Raw genomic sequence first — 20190 nt, forward strand, 5'->3', positions numbered from 1 at the left:
ACCTTAATTTGCGTTCCGACTACGAGTTACGGTCTTATGGTTTTAGAACGACACGAAGGTGATAATTAATGACAGAATTTTCATTTTGGGTGAACTGTTCCTTTAAGTAAAGTGTTACCAATTTTTTTAGTATCTTTTTAGTAGTTATTTGTCAGTTTGAGGGATGTGGTTGTTTCTCCTAAACCTACTAATGGCTTTTACTTACTTCAAATGGCTAGTTTTGTGTACTATATAAAAACAAGCCATTTATTAAAACAAAGTAAGACTCTAAGTTAAGATTTTTGTGTGTTATGTGTTATATTAAATGACAGGCTTAGCACAAAGTAAGTGTTGGGAAGTATCTTAACTAAAAAAATAAAAATGAGGCTAGGCTATTTCAGTGTAGTTAGCTGCTTAAAGTGTTGCTAACCACTTTTTCAAAACAGTGGATTCAGTGTAGTTCTGTACTGTGAACTGCTTTCAATTATGATTAGCATGTAGCTTGGCAAGCTACAGTTTCAGAGTAACTTCCCCAAACTGAGGCAAACGCTTTCTGTTCAGTCAATGATTCTCTCAAAGGCTCTTTCATTCTTCTGTTCTCCCATGTTTTATTCAGTGTGGAAAATGTTAGTTAATTGGTCTGGAGTTGGCTTTTCATGGCTGTTGCCTTAACAACAAGGGAAAGACCCCTTCTCCCTCCCTTTTTTCTTTCCCAAACCCTGCCCATTTAAGGCTGTACCACTTTTTTCCCTTTTCCTCCCTCTCCCTCTCTCACTCTCTTTCCATGTCTTTCTCCCTTCTCCGTGTGAGGACTCTGTGACAGCTTTTCCTGCTGCTTGTAGCGAACGGCTGAAAGGGAGTGAACACGCGGCTGCTTGTAATACAAACTCAAGCCGAGTCGCATACACTGCTGAGCAGTCATTGGACAGGACTGTGAAGGCTCTTCTCAGTTTAGGCTGTATAATGTATTGATGAAGTCAGTTCTGGACTAAACTTACCAAAAAGTCTAATGAAGTGTGTGATGCTGTAGGAAAACAGCTTTGAGATTTCCATGAGGTACGTTTCTGACCTTTAATGCTATATTTAGTAATATTATGTTGATATAACTTTAGTAAACCTGTTGCACTTTATAAATTGGTCTGTGATGTTCTGTACTTTCTGTTTTGCTGTAGATATCTAAACATCCTTAAAACAAGTTTTCTTCAGAGGCAAAAAAAGTCTCGGAAAGGCTTTTTTTTCATAAAGCATGTCTTGAATTCAGTTTATTTTTTGTATTGTTATTCTGGTTTTAAGCATAAATCTCACTTTGTCAGAATGCTTAAAGCCAGGAAAAAATATTTTAAGAATAAAATAATTATTCTCTATTATATCCTAAAGCAATTTTGCTTTTATGGAAACATTAATCTTTTTTTTTTGTTGGTTTTGTTTGTTTATATGCTTCTAACTTTTGTTTATTTGTTTATTTATTTTTCAATGAATGTGATGCTGAGTGTTGTAAATATAGAGCTCTGGCACATGTCACATCACTGAATTTTTTGACTCATATGCTCATGAATCATGTCCTGTAAGGTTATGATTTATGAATCCACCAATCAGAGATATCATCTGTGCAGATGGAAGTTATTTTAGATGATTTTGCACTGCATGAAATGTGTGTGCGTTTGTGTGTGTGTCTTTGGACGTTTTCTTGCATGAGAGTTTGATTTAAGTTCTGGACGAAGCATCCCTAATATAACGGAGTTGCATTAGGGCCAAAGCAAGAGCTTAAATTAGCTAACGTTTTATACTTATAAAAATAAACACCTAGGCTCATTGTGCACTTATCTGCGAAAAGGTCCATAATAATGTAACTTGACCGGGCGGCAGAGGTGAGGGCTTCATGCATGGTTGATGTGTTTCGTCAACTAAAAGGGGTTTCCTGTGCAAGAGCCAAGTGAGTAGTTAAAAGCCCCTGTGTTTGCATGCCACACCTTTATAGTTATTAAAAATAAACCATTTAAATTTACCTCTGACATGAAAATCGATTCAAAGTCTCACACCTTGTGCAGCTGATTGTTAAAGTCTTTGTTTGTTTTGGCATGCAGTGTTAGTTTTGATTTATATCCCCGATGGAAAGATGTGCAAAACTCGCAGCTGCTTTTTGTTTAGAGATGGCTGACTTGTGTTCAAATCCGTTCACCCCTGCTCTGAGCATCTGCTTTCTTCCGCAGACGCTGTCTACTGTTGATCAGTAAGGCACCTTATCTTCTTTAGTGCTGGTAGTTAACATAGTCTGCCGATTTAGATTTAGGGAAGGTCAGAGGTCAGTCTTTAATCTAAATGCATTTGTAAATCCTGCTGTATCCACATTTTTGTAATGAAACAGATTTCAACAGAGAGGATGACTTGCAATTTTTTGCCCAGCTAAGTTTAGTTGAACCAGAATATACAGGCGATAAACTAAAAGAGATCGACGTTCTACATGCATGCATGTGTCGTGGTACTCTTGTGGACTTTTCGCACAGAAATTATTCTTGTAGCTTCATAAAACCACAGATGCCACATGGACTATTTTAGCAATGTCCTTCCTACCTTTCTGGGCCTTGAACGTGGTTGTTGCGTTGCTCTCTATGCAGGGTCAAAAAGCTCTCAGATTTCATAAGAAATATCTTGTGTTCCGAAGATGAACGAAGGTCTTGCGAGTTTTAAACGACATGAGAGTGAGTAATTAATGACAGATTTTTCATTTTTGGGTGAACTATCCCTTTAAATTAAATATGCCACCATTAGATTGTGTTGCGATTTGATGTCAGTGACATTTGGTCACAAGCGTCAGTGAGATCAAATGATAATGATTTGAACTTTTTATAGTCTGAATTTGTCTCAGAGGTTCTGAAAATGGCTACATTTTCATATATAATTTAAATTCTGCACACTCTCATTGGCTCTCAAAGGTATCAGCTCTCAAACGACTGCTCTAAAGACAGGGTAGGGCTTTGACTCCGCTATGCCTTATCTGAGTTTGATTGATTCAGGGAAATATTTACATCGACACTCCTTTTGCTCTGAAGATTTGAAAAGTTTAATGACTATGTCAGTCTGTGCTTTTGAACGCCTCCCCAACATTCTTTCTCTCCCCATCTCTGTTTTTATGAGTTTGTGGATTTTGATTGCGAGAATAAATCCCTAAATCCTCAATACAGCAAACCCCGGATAATATAGCAAGAAATCTCATCTGAGTGGTATGTGTTTGCTCAGTTAATGTGATTGGCTTGACTTACAAATGCATTGAGAGTGTCAGTCTCATTTTATAAAGCAATAATACAGCTAAAGGGAATTAGTAAATCCCTTGGAATGAGTTAGAACATGGGTGTGTTTAAGTTAAACATCATTCGTTCTTTGTATTCTGTTCTCTTTGACTATGGAAGCCCGTTTCTGCCACTGAATAAAAAAACTTTTTATCTCACCGTTCTGACTTCTCACAATTGTGAGTTTACATCTCAAAATTTGGACTTTTTTTCTCAGAATTGCGTGATACAAACTCGCAGTTCTTACTTTTTTCCTTAGAATTGTGAGATATAAACTTGTAATTGTGAGTTATAAAGTCAGAATTGTGAAAAATAAACTCCCAATTCTGAGAAATAAAGTAAAAACTGTGAGATATACACTCCAAAAAATGCTTTTCTTAGATTTTTTGCCTTGTTTCCAGCCAAAATATCTAAAAATTCTTCAATTCAAGAAGGATTTTCTAGACAAGCGAAAATTATTGTCTTGTTTTCAGAAACAACAAGTCAAAATTAAGTGAATTTTGGTTGAAACAAGCAAAATAATCTGCCAATGGGGTAAGCAAAATAATCTTGTTTTCTGCTTGAAATAAGATTATTTTGCTTACCACATTAGTAGATTATTTTGCATGTTCTAAGCAAAAACTCACTTAAATTTTGACTTTTTTCTGAAAACAAGACAATAATTTTCACTTGTCTAGAAAATCCTTCTTGATTTAAGAATTTTTAGATAATCTGGCTGGAAACAAGACAAAAAATCTAAGTAAGAAAAGCATTTTTTTTTTTTTTTGCAGTGTAAACTCACAATTCTGACTCTTTTTTTTCTCTCTATATCAAAACTATGATTTTTTTTTTTAGAAATCTGGACTTTTTTCTCACAAATGCAAGTTATTAAAGGAGAAGTCCACTTCTAAAACAAAGATTCACATATAATGTAGAAAGAAGGGTCTTATTTAGCGTAACATTTTTCATAAAAATAATACAATTTATATACTTTTTAATGTCAAACACTTGTCTCACTCTGGCTAAACTGTTTTTGTTCTGGGTCATGACAGTTAGGGTATGTTGAAAAACTCCCATCTCATGTTCTCCCTCAACTTCAAAATCGTCCTATATCACTGTTTTACCTTTTTTGTTAAGGGTGTTTGATCTTCTTTGCATGTTCACTTTGCAAAGACTGGGTCGGTACTTCTGCAGTGATGTAGGATGATTTTGAAATTATTTTTTAAGTTGAGGGAGAAAATATGATTGGAGTTTTTCGACATACCCTAACTGTCTTGAGCGAGAATACACAGAGTTCAATGAGAGGAAGGCAAGACGAGTGGTTGAGAAAAAAAGTATTGTATTTTGTTTATGAAAATAACCGATTGTTTCGCTAGATAAGACCTCAGCTGGGATCATTTACAACTGCACTGGGATCGTTTGAAGCCGCAAACTGCATTTTGGAAGTTCAGTCTTTTGGAAGCACCATATCAGTCCATTACATGAAGAAAAAATGAAGTGTTTTCCTCAAAAAACATAATTTCTTTACGACTGAAGAAAGAAAGACATGAACATCTTGGATGACAATGGGGTCAGTACATTATATGTGAATCTTTGTTTTGGAAGTGGACTTCTCCTTTAAGTGTGATATGAACCCGCAATTCTGAGAACATATCAGTCTTTTTTTTACTCTCAAAATTGGACTTTATAACTCACAAGTGCAAGTTTATATCTCACAATTCTAAGAAAGAACTGCAAGATATAAGCTTGCAATTTTGAGAAGAAAGTTTTATCTCACAATTCTGACTTTACTTCTCGCAACTGTAAGCTTATATTAGGGGTCTCTGAGAAAAAAGTAAGAATTGAGTTTCTGTCTTAAAATTCTGACTCACTAAAATTGTAAGTTTATGTCTCAGTTCTGAGGAATTATATATATATATATATATATATATATATATATAAGATGCATTCAATTTATTAAAGGTATCAAAAATATAGCGCGGTTTCAACTAAAATTTTTAGCAGAAAGAGAGTTTTCAACATTGATAATAATAATAATAAGAAATTTTTTTTTTTATCTCAAATCATTAGAATTTCTGAAGGACCATGTGACACTGACGACTGTAATAATCGCTGCTAAATATTCAAATTTGCATCACTGAAATAAATGACAATTTCAAAATATATTATCACAGAAAGCAGTTATTTTACGTTGTAATAATATTTTACAGTATTACTCTTTCACTGTATTTGTCTCAGATAAATTCAGATTTTGGCATAAGACAAAGACAAATATGAAAGCTATCATAATCCTGATCAGTGATTGGTTACTCCTAAATTCCTTAGCCAATCACTGCTTTCTTTGATCTGTTTGCTTTCACATCCTGAGTACTTGTGCTATGTTAATGCTTTAATAAAACTCTACGGCCAGTATGGAGTTAACAATGCCCACCCACCCATGGGAAACATAGACCACATGTTTTGTGTTGTACAGTAATCAGAGGGTCGACGTAATGGGTCCAGCATGTTTCATGAAATCTGCAAAGGCCTCCAGGCTCAGATCGATCTGCAGATGAGATCATTGTGCTATTTGTGGAGCTTTAGAGTTGGGATCACCTCAGGGTTAGTCGTCCCATCACCCACAGACTCTCTCTTAGATTCTCACACCGAACCCAAACAAGCAGGAACAAGACTGCAGATGCACGCGATTAATTAAATCCAAATAACTCTCGCTCTCATTTTCATAATAGGTCTCCTTAGGGATTTAAAACTAAAACAAGTCTTAATTGCTTTTATTTTAGGGTTTCAGTAATGGGTAGAGAATGTGTTGCATTATAATCCATTTGCATATAAAGTGTTGTAGCCCTGTTGACCCTAGAGGTGGATTGGAGCCAAAGATCAGGGTACATGAAACACGCATTATTAAAAGAACTGTTTTTCTACTCTGAATTTGCATAGAAAACTATTGAGGCTCTTTGGCTCCATTGAGACACATCTGGTCCACATTAACACCCAAGAGCACAGCCTTCAGCCACACAACCCCCACTGACACCCCAGGCTGGCAAATACACCCTCTGTAATATTAGGATCATTGAATGTTACCAAACAGTCAATTTGAGAATAATCTGAAAAACGGTCTTAACTTTTAGCAGCATTAATGAAGATTTCATCTGCATCCCAATTTATGTACTTTGACACTGTGCACTGAGGCCATGTCCACACTAATACGTTTTCGTTTGAAAACGCATCTTTTTCTCTCCGTTTTGGCCTTCCATCTACACTGAGACGGTGTTTTTGGTCAAGGAAAACTGAGCTTTTTGAAAACGCTCTCCAAAGTGGATAAATTTGAAAACGCCGTTTTCGCGTTGCAGTATGGACTGTGAAAACTGAGGCTTTTGAAAACGATGACGCATGTTTAGTCATGTGACGCATATTGTACCAATAGATATCCATGTTTATACCGGTAATTGTGGCTGTTATGTGCTATTCACTTTTTTACACTGCTGCTAAAGATATATTTGTACACTCTTCATATTACAGTCCTAAAAAGATGATAGAAAATGTACTCGCAGTTGCTATCCTGACTCCTGCAACTGAACGTGAGCTCAGCTGCTTTTTAAATCAGACATGAGAGCGCGCGACATGGACGCGTTAGTGAATGATGAGATATTTCGTAAATAAAATGATCCTGCCAAGAATTGTGTGAAAACGTATTATGTCTGTTCCGTCTGTATCATCTAAGTGAGTTTTTACACATGTGCAGTATGGCGAATTTAACGTTTTCCTACATTTCAATGTGGATGAAAAACTTTTGGAAAACGCTTGTGTGGACGGAGAGCGTTTTAAAACGAAAACTCAGTTTTCAAATGTATCTGGATTAATGTAGACGTAGCCTGAATGTACAGCCTGGTCTCAATGTTTATATGTAGGTATTAGTACGTAACATTTTTGTTAGGTTTTTATTGATGCTGCAGTGTACAATCTGGACATTTTAACATTTAAAACGTATAAATGGCTACATATTTTTAACCAAAAAACAAAAATATTTACAAATCTTTTATATCATTAAGATACTTGTATTAATGCATTTTTAAAAATCATTTTAGTGATAAGCGATTTAGTAAACCTACCCCCAAACCTAAACCAAGCAGGAAAATAACCATTCTAGTAACAATATAGCATTAAAAAGATATATATTTTTTTATAGTTGTGTTAAAATGCTGAAAATACGTCAGTATTGTACGTTTAGATGCTGTAAAAGAACATTATTGTATGTTTTAGTGTCTGTAAAAATTAAATAAATGTGTCTTGTTAAACCACATTTGATGTAAAATACATACGAATTATCATGAGATCATGGAATGTACGTTCAGGACTTTGTTGATTATAGGGAAGTATTTAGGAGTATGTATACAGTTTGTCAGTGTTGTAATGCCACGGCCATGACATAAAATTGCATCTTGTGTAAATATTAGCATTACACTGACTTCATTAGCCTACTTCACTTTTAAGTCCATATATTAAAAATCATCATATATTTAAAACGCCTAAATACTAATGGCTGGTCATGTGACCTCAACTTCTAAGATCCCATGAATAAGTATATATTATGTACAGCTGAAGTCAAAAGTTTACATAGACCTTGCAGAACCTGCAAAAAAAAAAAAAAAAAAAAAAACAGCTGTGGATCATTCAAGTAACAACAGTATTGTGAATCAAGCGTATGTAAACTTTTGAACAGGGTAATTTTTTTTATAAATTCAACTATTATTTTCTCTTGTGGACTATATGTAAAAGTCTTTTATGTGAAATATTTTATTCAAGTCAGTACTAAATAAAAAATAACATGCATTTCGATGATCCCTCTTATTTTGGTAAAATAATTAACATTTCACAGATTCTGCAAGGTCTATGTAAACTTTTGACTTAAACTGTTTTTTGGGTCAGTAATTATTTTCAGATATGTTTGAAACAAATGTGTTTTGCTCAAAGCTGTAAAAACAGTATTATACTATATAGAATATTGTGAAATATTTTGAAAGTTTAAAATAACCATTTTACCTTTTATTGTATTTAAAAGGAGTCATCGGATGCAAAGTTCACTTTTACATGTTGTTTGAACATTAATGTGTGTTAGCAGTGTGTGTACAGATCTACCCTATGATGATAAAAATCCTACAGCAGAAGTGAGTATAAGGGGTTTTTTTATGAATCTCTGCAATCACCTTTACTAATAACGTGCTAGTTAGCAAGTTTCGCGACTAAACGTGCTAAATTCAGCTAAAGTAAACAATCTCTTCGAGCACAGCTCGTCACTCCACAGAGAAGAGAGGGGCGGGGCGAGCAGAGCTCATTAGCATTTAAAGGAACAATCCCTCAGAATGGGATGATTTTTGCAGAGCTCATTTTGACAAGGTAAAAGGGTGTTTTTTACACAACCATTGAGAATTTTTAACCAAAGTATATTATAGACTGAAATGGAAAATGGGCATCCGATGACCCCTTTAAGATGTAATTTATTCCTGAATTTTCAGCATCATTACTCCAGTCTTCAGTGTCACTTGATCTTTCAGAAATCATTCTAATATCCTGTTTTGATACTGAATGATTTCTTATTATGGATGTTGAAAACAGTTTTGCTGCTTAATATTTTTGTGTTGATATTGTTATGAATCTTCATCTTAAGTAAGTGTGCATCATTTTAGCATGTATTAGAAAAATAAAATTCCTTAATGAGGAAAAAAGACTTTTAAAGAGTAAGGTTTGTGCAGAGATTTATGCATTTGAGGGAAATCAAGAAAGGAGCTTGTGTGGTGTTCTTTTAGTATCGTCTTTCTCGAGTGGCATGCGTCTTTAGGGTCAACTCCACGTTTGGTGCAGGGGTCAAGAATCTGATGGCAACCACATGTCTGACTTGGCTCCAAATTACATATCCCCCTCAGTAAGAGCTACTGGCAGGAAACATAGTCCAAATTAGTTACACTGTTTAATCTGCTAGATTCTTTGTCAAGAGAAACAAGAAAGAAAGACACTCTACACTGTTTTGGAAATGTCATGGTGAGGTCCAGGCCTGTAAAGGAGCTCGTAGCAAATGCTTTTACCATGCAACCCTGCTGAGCAGTTTTCCAGGCAACACAGGCGGTAGAAATGTGTCCAAGTTCACTAGTTGGACAGTTACCCTCACCTCTGAGGTTTGGAAGTTACATTGAGCTGATTTGTTGAGACAATTCTGGACTCGGTTGGTGTTCAGGTAAATCTGTGTGATGAGAGAAAATGAGACCCGAGGGGTTTCATGCTCGCTGAGAGATTGCACAGTCAGCACTTCTCCAGTGCTTTTGGACGGTTGTTTATGGAAAAACTCAAGATTACGAGGATGTTAGAGTTGTAGCGTTCCGCCAAATGTGAAAATGATGATAAAAGCAATGTTTCAAAGTTTTAAATGTGCTTTCAGGGACACGTTTGACCCCCCTCACTCCTTTTTTTTCAACATAGCTGTTTATGGGATAGGAGGAAAACGTTTTCTTTCTTCATTCTTGAAGTGAACTTTTTATCTTAAAAGGACATTTTAGGAGAACAGACACTCCTCCAATCATGATAAAGTTGTTTTCTACTGATGCTGACAGAATAAAATAGTCATTAAGAGTATTTTGTATATTGAGATTACCTCCTCCAGCCTGTCCACAGTTTGGGAATAGTTTAGTGAGACAAAGAAACCCAATTATATTTAGATTTAAAGTTCTCTATCAGTCACCGAGCCGTTTGCCAAGAAGACCGCAAGTGGTTCAACCACTGTGCCAGGAAATTCCAGTGGCTGAAAGAACATTTCTAAGTATAAAAAATACCCATTTGCTTGTTTTGGCCGGTGGTGTGTCATATGAACGCTGCACTGGCTGCTCGGGTTATGTTTTTCTTTTGATACTGGTGAATTCAATTATAGCTTTTAGTCGTGGAGTAAATTCCGTTCATGCTTTGTGATGATATTTTTGAGTGCTTTACAATGAGGGAGTCGTTCCGTCAGGTTGTTGTTGACTGATGCGTCCCTCGGTGGTTAAGACTGAAGCTTCTGTTCAACAGAGGAATCGCTCCAGAGGTCTTTGGCCTGTCACTTAGTCCCCCGCAAATCATCCACTTACACTGTTTATTTGGAAAGACAACTTAATGTGAAAAACAGAGAAACAAATCAGGGGGTGCTTGCATTAGGTCTCAGTTTTTCCTGTCGGATGGAGTTGGATCCAGGGGAAGGAAATGCTATTGTGGTCTTCTTATTGTGGAAAAGGCAAGAATTATCAGTAGATATGACAGTCTCTGGACTTCCTCTGTCTCTCCCGTGCCTTTAGACAAACAACGTTTAATTTAGAATGACTATTTCTGGCCTTTTCCCAGGCTTTGTGATATAGGCAGTGTTTGGTTTGGCATTCATTTATTAAATCAACTATTAAGTGGAATGGAGTCATATTAATGCATGGTTGCTTTATGTGGAATTCCAAAGCAATTATATATAGAGGATCTGTGTGCTTTTCCAAACAGCAGAGCAGGTTACAAACTAACAGCTGCTGCAATTTCAGCTTTGCCATTACACTTTATGAATTACACTTAAAATACACTACCAGTCAAAAGTATTTGAATAGTAAGATTTTTAATGTTTTTTAAAAAAAAGTCTCTTCTGCTCACCAAGCTTGCATTTATTTGATCCAAAGCACAGTAAAAAGTCATTTTGAAATATTTTTACTATTTAAAATAACTGCTTTCTATTTGAATATATTTTAAAATGTAATTTATTCCTGTGATTTCAACACTAAATTTTTAGCATCATCCTTCAGAAATCATTTGAATATGCTGATTTGCAGCTAAAAAACATTTATTATTATTATGTTGAGCTGAGTAGAATTTTTTTCAGGTTTCTTTGATGAATTGAAAGTTCAGAAGAGAAGCATTTATCTGAAATAGAAATCTTTTGTAATATTATAAATGTCTTTATCATCAATTTTGATCAATTTAATGCTTTAAAAAAAAAAAAAAAAAAAATACTGACTCCAAGCTTTTGAATGGTAAAGTGTATAATGTTACAAAAGCTTTTTATTTCAGGTAAATGCTGATCTTTGGGTCTTTCTATTCATCAAAGAAATCTGAAAAAGTACTCAACTGTTTTAAATATTGATGATAATAATAATAATAATGTTTCTTGAACAGCAAATCAGCATATGATTTCTGAAAGATCATATGACAGAAGACTGGAGTAATGATGCTGAAAATTTAGCTTTGCATCATAGGAATAAATTACATTTTAAAATATATTCAAACAGAAAGCAGTTATTTTAAATAGTAAAAATATTTCATAATATTACTGCTTGTGCTGTATTTTGGACCAAATAAATGCAGGCTTGGGTGAGCAGAAGAGAATTTTTAAAAAACATTAAAAATCTTACTGTTCAAAAAAACTTTTGACTTGTACTGTATATTAAAATAGAAAAGAGTTATTTTAAATTGTATCAATATTTCATATTATTGATGTTTTCTCTGTATGTTGTAGCAAATAAATGCAGACTTGGTGAGCATTAGTAACTTCATATCAACCATAAACTTTTGAACAGTTGTGTACTTTATGTAAGAAACGCAATATTTGACAGGAAAAGTAAAAATGACAGTTGTTTTCATACGTTCTTTTTGTATGAATATGTTAGCCTAAAGGTTATCTGAGAACGGTCACACACAGAATTTGTATTTTCTGTATGGGGAATGGCACGTTGTGCACTATATAGGGGATAGGGAACGATTTAGACAGTGTAAATATGCTTTCCATTGGGGCGAATGAAGTCTGGTTTCATACTGTGTCACACAAACCGCTGCAACACGCACACAGCCTGCTCCAGTCCAGATACACGATAGCACGAAGTGAATCATATGCATGAATGTGGCTTTCCTGACATCAACGGCTCTGGCTCAAGCTGTGACATAAACAAAAAGCTATTGGATATTTAAAAAAAAAAGGGGATGGGACTGCTTAATATGTCCCGCCCTGTCTTCCTGTTTCAGTTGAAATTACTTCAACACCCTGAATAACGCTGTGTGTTTCAAAGCACTTCAGTGGACCTTTAATGCATACCTCCCAGCCAATCAGAATGGAGTATTCAGACAGACCATGGTATAAGGTCATATATAAATGAACAAGATTTTTCCAAAGCCAGTAAGACTCAAAGAACCTGACCACATGAGGTTGCACCAACAAGAGATATTTTCAAGGGTCAGATCAGGTAGAAAGAGCTTCAAACTGCACATTTTCGCTTCGACCATGTGCCTACAGTTAGCTCAGACCAATAAATCATGTTCTCCAAGCCTTATTAATGTCCCCAGACGTCAGAACGTAACATACGTTGGTATTTTTCCCTTTGCTTTGTCAAGTTTAAATGCAACATCTGCTTTGGAGCAGAACTGAGGTCAGAGAAGGAAAACCGCTGATGTTGGAGTGACAGGATCGCACAAGGGCAGGAGGCCTGCAAATAATTTCCTCCTCAAGGGAAAACAAAACACAAACAAAACAACACAGCAGGTTAATAGGTGTTTAGATAGGCTTTAAACATGTCTCCAGCTGCCATTAGACTCCACTTAGACACGAGTATACTGTGAGTGAAGAGTTAAACACAGCTAATAGGCTGAACAGTTTTTTGGAGATTATATGTTACGTAAGTTAATATATCTTCATTTTTTAGTGTTTTGTGTATTTTTGACTTTCTGGATCAGCCACTGCAGTAATTCAGACAGGAACATGCACTTGATCCAGCTTCTAAGTGAAATATGTTCTTCTTGTCTCTCGTCTGGGTCATTCCTGGGTTTGCCATGTGGGTCAAAATTCGTAATGATCACTGGCTGTGGTTTCTATGCACGTTACGAGCTTCCAAGAGTCAGCTAAATCCAAACCGGCACTGCAAAGCAAAAGGGGCTTTACAAAACCAACTCGACAGAAACCTCCTGCTTCTGCAAATTTTTCACACCATCTGCCTGTGAAATATTTCAGAGCTCAGGCCAAATGTCTGGAAGCATAACGGGCACAAACTGAATAATTTAGGCTACTTTCTATAAAGAAAGCTCACAAAAATGAACACGGGTTAATATAGAGATATTTATTCACAACGCTTTTGTTCAGACGGTTCACGCCGTGATTTATTTTTCTTGTTCGGTTCGCTTCTGCTACGTTTGAGAACGATTCATTCATCATATAGTGGATTCCTATCTGGATATGATTTATTGCATTTTCATAGATGAAATGTGAATCGCTTTTAGGCTGTTAAAACTCAATCTGACTTTCTGTGTGCACAGCGCAATCTGGCGCCTTACATTTGTTTGCACTGCAGATGCCTAAATGATTTTAGATGTGATGTGGTCTGACAAGGGTGTGCATCTCTCTCACTATGTGTGTGTGTGTGTGTGTGTGTTTGCTTTTGTCATTGTATAGTCGAAGACCCAAGATATTCTGAGGACACGGGGCTGTAACCAGTGTGAGAAGCTTGATCCATCTAAAAAAAAAAAAAAGCAGTGCATCATGAGGAGGAACTGATTGCTTTATATGGTAAGTCTCAGTGTACTTATTTCTATTTGTTTTATAGTTGCTTTTTGTTTTGTTTTGGGACTATTGCAACAACTGGGAAAGGTATGCTTATTAAAATCTAGAGAGTAACTTTTAATTCTGCAGTATTGTTGTTAGGTTTGGTTTGTTCTATTTCAATAATTGAATATTTTAAAACTATGAATTTTGAGTTTATTCTTTATTTGAAAATGAACTGTAATTTTATAATCTATATATTTACAGCTAATCTCGCCTCTAAATATTTTGCCTTTCAAAAACTGTTTTTAGAACAAATAATATTTATAAAAAATATGAATCTATAAAATGCACTACATCATTTTTAAACTGCTTAATCTTTTTAATTTTTCTTGTTACACTTATTAAAATGTAGAGAATAGCTGTTTATTAATTCTACAGTTTTTTGTTTTGTTTTCTTTTGTTTTGTTCTTTTTCAACAACTAAATATTTTAAAATGATGAGTTTTGAGTTTCTTCTATATTTAAAAACTTACAGTAATTTTTTCAATTTTAAAACAAAACTGTAAAAAAAAATCAAAATATGAATCTATAAAATGTACAATTTTTTCTTTTTCATTTTTATAATATAAATATCTAAAGCGAATTTCACCAAATTTTTTTTTTTAAAAATGAACCTATAAAATGCACAAAATTTTTACAGCTCATTTCACCTGTAAAAAATGTAAACGAAAATCAGATTTAATTTTTAATTTCATTGTTAAAAATATGAATCTACAAAATGCAACACAATTTTTTTTTATCTTGTTAATATTTTTTATATTTTTATACAATTATTAAAATCTAGAGAATAATTTTTTATTCTCTAGATCAGTTTTTTGTTTTCTTTTATTTTGTTTTGTTCTATTACAACTGAATATTTTAAAATGATGTATTTTGAGTTTATTCTTTATTTGAAAACTTTTTGTTCTATTTCAACATATTTTTTGAAATTATAAATTCACCTCTAAAAATGTTGCCTTTAAAAAAACAAAACAAAACTGTTTTTTAAAAAACGATAAAATCTAAAGAATTCACCACAAAATTTTAAATCTTGTTATTCTCTTTTTTCTTTTTATATTATAAATATTTACAGCTAAGTTTACCTCTAAAAAATAAAACAAAAATCTGCTGATTTAATTTTTTTATTTTAAAATGTTGAATTTTGAGTTTATTCCTTATTTGAAACGTACTGTAAATTTATAATCTATATCTTAACAGCTAATTTCACCCTCTAACAATTTTGCCTTTAAAAAACAAAACTCTTTTTGAAAAAAAAAAAAAAGTTTTGTAAAATAATATATCATTTTCGTTGTCTGGAAAACATCTTTTGTGTTCTATTTAAGAGAGTAAGGCATACAGATTTTGAACTACAAGGTAAGCAAATGATGACAGAATGTTCTTTTTTGGCTGAACTGTGCCTTTAAAAAGTAATTTTTTTAGGATCATTGTAAATGCTTTGATAATGTATAATTACTTAGCCATTTAATCTCATTTAAATCACTGAGATTGCATGCTTAAACAGTATGTGTACGGCAATGATGTCACAGACAGAGAACAATAGTGAGCAAGAAAAGCCAAAGTCAGCAGGAAGTTCTGTGTGACTGTACTGGATGGGATAAAAAAGAGGAGCGTTTGGGGGGGACACAGGAAGTGCGATCAGATCCGGCAGGCGCACATGACCCCAGTTCTCCACGTTTTCTGTGGCGCCTGCAATGCATTGTGGACTAAGATGAGAAACAGGCACAGAACTGTCATGCTGTCATAGGGAGGATATGTTTGTTTGGGTTTATAAATATAATCTCTTGAAACTCCTGCCCTCATACTGTATGTGAGGGTGTGGCTATATTTGTTGGTCCTTGGAAATATGAATCTTCCCTGGGAGTTCACGGTTAAAAGGGAAAAAAGTCAGAGAGGAAATAAACTACAGACGCAAACAAAACAGGAAAGGAAAAGGCTGGAGATTTATTCAGATGGACGTCATTAAGAAAGACTATCATGTCCTTTATTCATGTACAAAAGAATCCGACTACTGGCTGCACACTATTAGGTGGAGATTTGTAAAGGAAATGGGCCCCACCGGCTCTTGGCAATGCCGACCTTTCGACCTCACAATAGGAGCTTGCAGGGATGGGCTGTAGAATTCAGGATGTTTTTACTGGATAGTTATATATAGTGTTTCTATACTGTGCTTCATGGTACCAAAAGATTATAGTAGCTCTGTGATTGGATAAAATGCTCAGTTTGACTAGTCTGTTACTTTCACTTTTGGAACAGAGAAGCATGACCTTTGGCCTAGTTTTTGCTTGGCTTAAATCTCTCTCTCTCTCTCTCTCTCTCTAAACTAAATAATCTATCTATACACTAAATTAGATTTTTTTTTTTTTTTAGACATTAGAATTTTTTTATTAAATTCTGAATTTATTCTTTATTGGAAAACTTACTTCATTTTATAAACATAATTATTTTAAGTTAATTTTACGTCTAAAAATGTAACTTTTAAAAACAAAACTGCTTTTGAAACATTTTTTTTTATAAAATATCAGTCTATAAAATGCACCACAAAATGTTTAATCTTATTAATGTCTTGCCCCCCCCCCCCTCTTTTTTCATAATATAAATATTTACAGCTATTTTCATCTACTAAAAAGTAAGAAATGTAAAATTATTTTATACCTTTTTTATAATTGTATAATATTGTGTTCATTCTTTATGTGAAGTCTTACTGTAATTTTATAATCTATATATTTACAGCAAATATCACTTCTAAACATTTTGCCTTAAAAAAAAAAGATACAAAATGTGAATCTATAAAATGCACCACAAAACTTATCAATATCTTTATTTGTTTTTTATAATATAAACATTTACAGCTAATATCACCTCTAAAAATTAGAACCATTTCTTTTACCTTTTTTTTAATTTTACAATTTAGAATTTTGAGTTTATTCATTATGTGAAGTCGTACTGAAAATTTATCAACTATATATTTACAGCTAATTTCACTTCAAAAAATGTTGCCTTTAAAAAAAAACTTTCTGGAAAAAAACAAGATTTTATTAAAAAATTAATCTATGAAATGCACCACAGCATTTTTAATCTTGTGAATTTCTTTTTTCCCTTTTTTCGTAATATAAATATTTTCAGCTAATTTCACCTCTAACATTTTGAACAAAAAAAATCTGCTTTTTTTTTTTTTTTTTTTTTTTTTTTTTTTAATTTTCAGTTTTGAGTTTATTTTTTATTTTAAAAACTCACAGTAATTTTATAATCTATATATTTACAGCTAATTCCACTTCTAAAAACGTTGCCTTTAGAAACTGTTTTTGAAAAGAATTCTGAATCTTAATTTATTTTCTTTTTTCTTACTTACAGCTGTACTTACATTTAATTTCACCAAAATTTCGAACAAAAAATGTTGATTTAATTTTTTCATTTAATTTATCCATTTAATTTTAATAAAAGTTAATTCTTTAACTGAAAACTTGCTGTAATTTTATGATTTTAATCTTGTTAATATCTTTTCTTTTTTTGTAATATAAACATTTACAGCCAATATCACCTATAAAAATTTGAAAAAAAAATAAATAAATATATATATATATAAAATGCACTACAATTTCTTTATCTTGGTAATCTTTTTTATTTCATACAGCAAAATACATTAATTATTTAAAACAATAAAAAATAAAAATTACTGATTAAAAAAATACGATTTTTGAAGTGCTTTTAGTTTCGACATTGAGAAACCACCTAGAACACATTAGCAATGCCCTAAAAACCACTTAGCGGTTGCATTTTAGCATGTGCTGAAAACATACACCACTCACATTCATCAACAGTATTTTCAATTTTTTTTATTCTGTAGGTTTTAAAAAAGAAGGACAAAGCCAGGATGAATGTGAAAAGGAAAGAGATGGATTTCTTGAGCAACACTATTGCTGCTTATGCTCACATTAAAGGTCAGTGTTTAACATGCAACTCAGGATAAAAGTACAGCAAACTCATGTGTTCCAGTCACTTAAGCAGATTTCTTTTCTCATCTATCCAGCCAATCCAGAGAGTTTTGGCCTTTACTTTGTCATCGGTGTCTGTTTTGGCCTGGTGCTCACTCTTTGCCTCCTGGTCATCCGGATTTCCTGCAAGCCGCGGACCACTACGGCGCCCTCCACGCCAGAGAAAAAAACAGCTGAAAGACTATAGTGAAGAGGAGGAAGAAGATGAGGAAAGCGATGAGGAGGAGGAGGAAGATGCAGGAGGCCTAGAGTCCTCCATCCGCCACAGCACCACAGAGATCCCCATGAGCAACCACCTCATCACGCCGGACGGGACTCTGAGCAGGAACGTGTTCACCTCGGCCGAGGAGCTGGAGCGGGCACAGCGATTGGAGGAAAGGGAGAGGATCATCAGGGAAATCTGGAGAAACGGACAGCCGGACATCCTGGGAACGGGGACGGGCACTATTGGAAGAGTGCACTACTACTAACACTCACGGATATAAACTCAAGCCATTTGACTGGTCGAGTGCAGTACTTTGAAAGACTGGTAATGGACAGCGTTTCTTTTTTTTTATACGACGGACTGATGTTATTGTAATCCTACAGACCACGGGTACAGCTGTTCTGTATGCGACATTTGGACCGGGCAAGTTGCTATCAGTTCCCAAGTCATGGTGCTTATTGAAAAGTCATTTTAAAGCACAATTTTAGACTTTGATGTCTGAGTTGATGCTTGAAACGTGTTTGTAAATTGTAGGTGATTATTAGAAGCTCACTGAAAGCAAATGCACTTTTGCACCACGCCATTTATTGTGTGTAGATTTTTTACTTGCTATTTTTGTATTTGTTTATAAACCCCCCCATGTCATATCATGCATAAAGCCACGTAGCAATATATCAAGATGATGAACGGAAATTAAAATTTGATGCATATGAGAATTTTCATGATTTATAGTAATTTGTCTAAGTAAATAATAATTAAAAAGCTAAATTCATTTTTAATGTTACAATGTGAAATCATATAATGTATGATATGAAAACTAGATATTACTCAGAGATTTTCAATGTTTAAGATTAACTGTAATAATTGAGTTGGATGGTGGTAAAATGTAAAAATAAAGAGGATTTTTTAAAATGAGCATGCACAATGAAAAATCCAACATCACCCAATATTGATTTTAAAAATGTCTAGTATCAACTCATAACTGATATGGTACTGATATATATTGTGCATTCCTAAATAAAGCCAAAGAACATCCTGCTCAACATGGGTCATGCTCTCAGTCTCAAGTAACATGGTTATACCAATCACAGATGCAATTTAAAACAATCAAGGGTTGGTTTGCCAATCAATTATCTATAATATATCGAAGCCTGTTTCCACCACTGAATTTTAAAAAAAAAAAGTTTTTGCGACTTTTTATCTCACAATTGTATTTTTCTCAGAATTGCAATTCTGACTTTTTCTTACAATTGTGACATATAAACTCACAATTGCGAGTTGTTTAAGGGGAAAAAAGACTGGTATGTAAAATGAAAAAATGAGAAAAAATGTCAGAATTGTGAATTTATTTATCACAATTCTGACTTTATTTCTTAGAATTCCAAGTTTAAATCTCAGAATTGCAAGTTTGTCCAACACTATCTCACAACCAATTCATATGTATTTTACGAGGTGGCTAATTCGTTCAAATTTGTATGGCCTCACTCATACGATTTTGTTATGGGTGAGTATGTTTTCTGTGAGGGTATGTTTAGGGGCAGGGTTAGGGGTTGTCATTCGTACGAATTCCTATGAATTTGCCACCTCGTAAAATACATAAAATTTTTCACACAACGTAAAAATTCTTATGAGCAACTTCATAAGAATTCATACGAATTAGCCACCTTATAAAATATGTACGAATTGCCATGAGATCGGCTTGTTTTGTCTCGCAATTCTGTCTTTATAACTCACAATTGCGAGATTATATCTCACAATTCTGACTTTTTTCCCCAGAATTGAGATATAAACTCACAATTGCGAGTTATAAAGTCCAGTTTTGAGGGGAAAAAAGACTGATATGTTCTCAGAATTGCGAGTTTATATCTCACAATTCTGACTTTATAACTCACAACTGCGAGATGATCTCACACAATTCTGACTTAATTTCTCGGAATTGCGAGTTTATATCTCCCAATTATGACTATAACTTGCAATTACGAGATTATGGCAGCTAATTCGTTTGAATTTTTACGACCTCACACATACATTTTTGTATGTTTTCTTTGAGGGGTGTTTTAGGGGCAGGGTTACAGTTGGTCATTTGTACGAATTCTACGAATTTGTCCCCTCGTAAAATATGTATCTGGTCAGGTCATACGAATTCATACGAATTGTCTCACAATTCTAA

The 20190-nt window shown here is 34.0% G+C and overlaps 1 protein-coding gene across 1 annotated transcript; it reads left to right on the forward strand.

Annotated features, from left to right (window-relative positions):
• Positions 1-745: 745 nt before the first annotated feature.
• eva1ba (eva-1 homolog Ba (C. elegans)) lies at positions 746-19063 on the forward strand. The gene is given in 5 exon segments (XM_051131012.1): positions 746-1035; positions 13675-13788; positions 17668-17761; positions 17851-17951; positions 17953-19063. Coding segments are annotated over 4 exon segments (531 nt in total). The 5' UTR covers positions 746-1035; positions 13675-13785; the 3' UTR covers positions 18286-19063.
• Positions 19064-20190: the final 1127 nt, after the last annotated feature.

The sequence above is a fragment of the Labeo rohita genome, chromosome 16, assembly GCF_022985175.1.
Source record: "Labeo rohita strain BAU-BD-2019 chromosome 16, IGBB_LRoh.1.0, whole genome shotgun sequence".
NCBI classification, from domain to species: domain Eukaryota; kingdom Metazoa; phylum Chordata; class Actinopteri; order Cypriniformes; family Cyprinidae; genus Labeo; species Labeo rohita.